The sequence below is a fragment of the Polyodon spathula genome, chromosome 23 (genome assembly GCF_017654505.1).
Source record: "Polyodon spathula isolate WHYD16114869_AA chromosome 23, ASM1765450v1, whole genome shotgun sequence".
In the NCBI taxonomy this organism is placed as follows: Eukaryota; Metazoa; Chordata; class Actinopteri; order Acipenseriformes; family Polyodontidae; genus Polyodon; species Polyodon spathula.
Window position 1 is genome coordinate 13,038,612 of NC_054556.1, and position 6,000 is coordinate 13,044,611.

The 6,000-nt window shown below is 38.7% G+C and overlaps 1 protein-coding gene across 1 annotated transcript; it reads left to right on the forward strand.

Moving 5' to 3' along the window:
- Positions 1-1,586: 1,586 nt before the first annotated feature.
- On the forward strand, positions 1,587-5,686 carry LOC121298497 (piggyBac transposable element-derived protein 4-like). The gene is made up of 2 exons (XM_041225641.1): positions 1,587-1,894; positions 3,947-5,686. Exon 2 carries the CDS (start codon positions 3,988-3,990, stop codon positions 4,759-4,761), a length of 774 nt encoding a protein of 257 aa, XP_041081575.1. The 5' UTR covers positions 1,587-1,894; positions 3,947-3,987; the 3' UTR covers positions 4,762-5,686.
- The last annotated feature ends 314 nt before the right edge of the window (positions 5,687-6,000 follow it).

Below are 6,000 nucleotides of genomic sequence, written 5' to 3' on the forward strand. Positions count from 1 at the left end.
TATATATATATATGTGTTGTGTGTGTGTGTGTGTGTGTGTGTGTGTGTGTGTGTGTGTGTGTGTGTTCTTTGTTCTTTTGCATATACACTTAAATGTTATGTGTTGTTTTGTTCAGTGAAGTTATGTTCTTTAGGTACATATGCAAAAATGTGCCTTATTAGTCCTGGACTTTATCATCACAAATGTACCAGCCCATGAAAACCTGGCCCTTGGTGTCCCATATTTGAGATCAATTTGGAAATAACATCAATACTCCTGTGGTTCCTAGTAGATTGAAGGATCCCAGTAACTCAACATCAACAGTGTGGCTTGGCAACCCATCCCATACCATCTGTGTAAAGAAGAGTCTCCTACTCTCTGATTTAAGTGTCCTCTGGTCCTGGTTTCTGTGTTGTGCTTAATTAACTTTGCCAAAGAAGAAACAGACTTGTAACCAGGAGGTCCGTGGTTCAAATCCCAGCTCAGCCACTGACTCATTGTGTGACCCTTAACAAGTTACTGAACCTCCTTGTGCTCCATCTTTCGGGTTAGACGTTCTTGTAAGTGACTCTTCACACCCGATTGGAACAAGCAGAGACTGGGTTTAAATCAACACCAGACTGTAAGGAACTCCAGATAAAGAACAGAAGCGAACCGAGGCATAACAATAACATTGACCTCCAAGCTCTGTCTGGAAAAGGAAAGGAAAGCACTGCTGCTTTCCTCACATCTGAGAACGGTGCCTTGGTTCATTGCAGTGAGCCAGCTGACAACTGCCGGTCTTCAAGATCGCTTGAAGACACCAAACACAAAAGCTTGGTAATTAAGGAAGATGTAAACCAAACAAACCCACAAGCAGAGATACTGATCAACGCCATTACTGTAAGTGGTGCAGTATGGGGAAGAACAGGTAAAATATAGTTTTAATAGCTGCTGCATATATAGAGTGATAATATGCCAGTTCTATCTATAGGATCACTTCGAGGGGTTGATCATGGGAATTTGTCTAGAATACCATTGCTGCATTTTACATTATTAAAACTGTTCAAATGTTGTTACCCTGATTATTATTTTTGTTGCAAAGAGTCTTAACTGCAGCCACTGAACACTCCCATTCCAAAGATAACAAATCATTGCAGCGGGACCTTTTAAACTGCTGCCCCTCTACAGAGCTGAACTGTGATGGCTCACTGTATCTCAGAACCGCTTGTTGAAATAGACATTTATAGGGTTTTTTTGTATAGTTAAGGGCTTTAATAGGTCTTACTATGGAACGTTTTCTTTTGCATCACTGTTCCACTTTCATGCAAGCCCTGATAGATATGTTTATGGTGCCAGCAGAGCTGAAAATTTACATTGTCATATGCTCTGAATATAATAATGAAGCTGAGCAATTAGGAATTGTCAGGCAAGTCCAAAGCTAGATAACAAAATATTGAATATCCAGGGATGGAAATGAGACTCCCATTGCATAGCAGTTTGATCCATTCTTGGTTTTACTAAGTTTAAGAAGACACACCTGAGCGTGTTACCTATACACACTTATCAGGCTCATAGTAAAACCTGGAGTGGGTGACACTACTATGCACTCTGAGCCTTATTTTCATCTCTAATATTCCTACTCATTCCTTGGAGCAACAGTAGCCAGACCCAGAGTAATTGCAACAAGCATCACAAATGTTCTTCTTTGCATAGGTGCAAAAAAGGGAAGTGCTGCTCCTGAGCAAGAATCCAGACACATAAAAGAGGTCTCCGCACTGGAATTTGAGTGCATTGTAACAGAAGATTCCGAAGAAAATAATGTTGATTCATAGGAGGAGAACACAGGCATTCATATTATTATTCAGGAGGAGGGGAGATCCTGGCACATTAAACAGGACAAAGAAAGGACAACTTCCATCACCAGTATACCAAGTAAGTAAAATCACTTAATTCATGTTGTTACAGAGGAAAACAGTTTTTCTCTCACTGGCAAGGTACATTTGCAATGTTTTCAGCTTTTTCCATGCAGAACATATTTAGAGATGCCCAACTTTTTAGGGCAGTAGGGAACAATGTTTGATTCAGTCCCTGATAAACCTGACTCGTTTTAGTTGCATGTAAGTTAACATTAGCCACTATGACTGTTTCTGCTTTGTGTATTGAGCTCAGTAAAGTTAATGGAAGTGACACACTTATTTTTCTGTCTAGGCTTACATCCTTTATTTTGTTTCAAATTGTCTTTAATCTACAGGAGCAATTGTTCAATCAAATTTCTTATTTAAATCTGGTGAAACTGTATTCATTTGTAGTAGATAAAAACAAATTGTATCTTTTTATTTCAGGTTTATGCAGTATATCCCAATGGCTACCAAAATTATTTATACACTTTGCGATTTTAAAAATATATATTGTGGCGTAGTGGCAGACGGTCAAGGCAGGTCAGAGGCAGAAATAGCAAACCCCAGACCGGGAACTGCAGGTTAAAGTGCCTCGGCTCACTTCATTCACAAATAACAAACACAGGAACAAATCAAAAAGCAATAACACATGAAACAACAACAAAGTTACAGCTATCCCAGAGTTTTCTCTCGCTCTCTGTTCAGGTTGTGCAAAAAGCCCTCTCTGGACTACCCTCCATGTGCTGCCCCCCCTCCCAAGTGCCCCCCATTTAACTAATAAAACAGTTATATATGTATAGGTCTGAGTTTGATAACCATCTATTCAATTGGGTTCAAGTTTGACTGGGCCATTCGGACACTCCATTTGTATTTATTTTCCAGAATGTCTTTAGGCTCTTATTGAAATGTGAACTGCCTGCCAATAAGTTTCCACACATGTTGCAGTGTAAAATAATCTGATACACTTGAGTCTATCTTTTTGGTCTTGTCACCAATAGCATCATCCAGAAATACAATGTCACCTTTACTTGACATGCATGCCCAAATGATTACACTCCCCGCACCACGCTTCACTGTGGGCACAACAGATAGAAAGGTGTATGTGCTGCCATTGCCTTGCCTTTTTTCTGTCACATATAAACCTTTCTGTCTGTTCATGTTCATATTGGTTTAATCTCTATTTGTCTCCTAAAGGATTCTGCCATGTTAACGTGCTCTAGAAAGCTTTGCAATATTTAAACTTTTCTCAATCAAAAGGTTTCTTTCTGGCATCTCTTCTTCAGTCATCTTCTTACTTGCTGCTGTAAGTTCTTTGCTACAAAGGCCTTTGCAGTTTGGAGTTCTGTGTCTCTCTTCTCTGTTTATTGTGCTTCACTATTGTTTGGTCAATTCTTGTCATTGTGCATCTCGTTCAAACACAAGGAGACAACAGGGTTAGCTTGCTTAAACTTCTTCCCAATACAACTGTCTGTTAAAATTACCTTGAGACCTGTCCTGTTATCCAGGAAAAAGGGTGTAGAAATTAATTTGTTTCATAACCGTAAACCAAATATATACCGTAAAGTAGACATTACTGTACATGTAATGTTACATGCATATACTTCCAAATAAGGTTTAAAATATCACACAAATAATTAGTTACATGTATTAAATGCTTTTGATGTCCTTTGAAATAGAAAATACAAATAAAAACCAATAAAACAAACAAACAAAAAAAACCCTCTGTGCAGGGGAGAATGTTGGTATGTGAGAGAGTGACAGCTGCATCACTAATCAAAGGCACTACCGTAAAAGCGAATACGTCTGGTAGGTTTGCAAAGGGTTAGACTGTCTCCATACAACATTGGGTGCAGTTTATTGATGGAATGCCAGTTACATAAGTAAGATGGGACTAGTAGCATACAAATTATGATGACAACCCAAAGACCACTAGAGGAATCGAACATAGCTGAGGCTGCAAACCTGATACACTTGTGACCTTTGTTATGTTGATGGCTCCAACTATTAATTTATAACAAGACCTTAAGGTCATGCAGCTTAAAAGTGTGAAAATATAATCAAAACAATGTATTTTTTGTGCTTCTAGGTACAGCTAGGACAAGCCATTGGTTACAGGATAAGGAAACTATGTTGTATTCCGATTCTGGAGAGTCTGAGTCCTTCTCTGGCAGTAATGAGGACTGTGCTCATGAGGATGGACTGGAAAGCTTCTCTACAGAGGCCTTTACAGACAGCGGCATGGAAGATGAGAAGCTCTGTGGAACAGAGAAGAGCGGGCAACCTGTAAAGAAATTGTCCTGGAAAAAGGAATTGCCTGGACAAACACGACTGCTATCAGCTTTTCATTTTAATAAGACTCCTGGCATGACCTGCGAAGTTGCAGACAAAAACTCAGCACTTTCCTATTTCTCTCTGTTCTTCATAGATGACCTAATGGCCATGATTTTAAAACAGACCAACAAGTGTGCAGCAGAAAACCCACCAGCAGTGTCAACAGCAGAGTTCCAGGACATTGAAATGAACAAGCTCTGGTGTTTTTTTGGCCTGTTCATTGTTAAAGGCATCATTCCAAAACCATCTATTTGTGATTATTGGACTATAGAATTTTTAACGCAGACACCTGCTTTCCACTATATTATGCTTCGTAAGAGTTTCACAGACATTGCTAAAAACGCACACGTTGTTGACAACTACGACCCAGCTCCCTGGGAGTCTGGTAAACTTTGGAAGGTCTGTGGCACAAAAAGTTACACTGTGTGTGAATCTGGCACTGGAAAGAGTGGCTACATATGGAATTATAAGGTGTATTCAGGAAAGGGCACTGCTGGTGGTGCGTTGAAGTCCCAAAAGACTGTTACAAACCTCCTGCATGGTTTGGAAAATAGGGGGTACATCCTTTAGATGGATCATCCACTTTGCTCTCCAGACTTGTTTGTTGAGCTTCAAAGGATGGGAATAGATGTGTGTGACTCTGTACTTCCAAACAAAAAGAACATGCCCCTGGATTGCAAACATCAGAAACTACACAAAGGACAGGGTGAATCGTGGATGAGCGATGCAGAGTCCAAAGTTCATGTTGTACACTGGCAAGGTAAAAAGGAGATCTTCATGCTTACAACCATCCATGACCTTTCAGTACAGCAAACACAAAGGACCAACTGGAGAACGGGTGAAAGGCTGCGGAAGCCAATGTGTGTGCCTTACTTTACCCCACTGTATTAACTACAAAACAGACAGTGCCAAGTAGCAGCTCAAGTTAAACGTTGCTTTGTTTATTCCACAAAGAAAGAATATATAATGTTGACACTGTATTTAATTTATTTTTTTACTTTTTTTAAATTGTTTTTTCTAGCTTGCTTTAATTTCTCCACAGTAAACCGTGGCCATAGATACATTTTCATAAAGAAACAACATGAGGTTTACTTGTGCCTTTTTATAGCTGAACAAACAAACGAAAACAAATTTAACTTGAATCATTTCAGATAAAACAAACGTTGTAAAAATGAAGGGTTCTCGTTTACTACATTTCACATAACAAAGACGAAACAAAAAATATATAATATACACAATCCTATATATAAAAATCACTAAACAACATTTTCAGCAAGTTGGGCACAGTTTAAGCGAGCCATTTCAGAATGACGTGGTTGCCTTTTGTATGTCCCATGAGATTCTGACTCATCGTAAAGCAGCAGGCTTTTTTTTTTTTTTGGACCCAGGTGGCTTTCTATAGAGATCGCTATGCATGCGCGTGCGTAATCTGGTTTGTTTACATTTTGCTGTCTAAAACTTTTTAGTAGAGGCTCAAGAGCTGCAATGTGTTTTCTCTTTTGTTTGTTTTGATATTAATCTCGCATATCACACAGAGCTCTTTTTCATTTTCTATTTTTAAAACTGTTGCGCAACTTCTGGCGAGGCGGTAAACAAGTACAAGATATTTTTGTCATCTGTAGCGAACACGAATGTCTGATTTTTGTATGCGAATATTCAGATATTTATTTGGAATATTCAGATATTTGTCCCAGCACGAATATATATATATATATATATATATATATATATATATATATATATATATATATATATAGACACACACACACGTAATTTGCATTGGAGGCAGTACTCCAAACAGTACTCCAA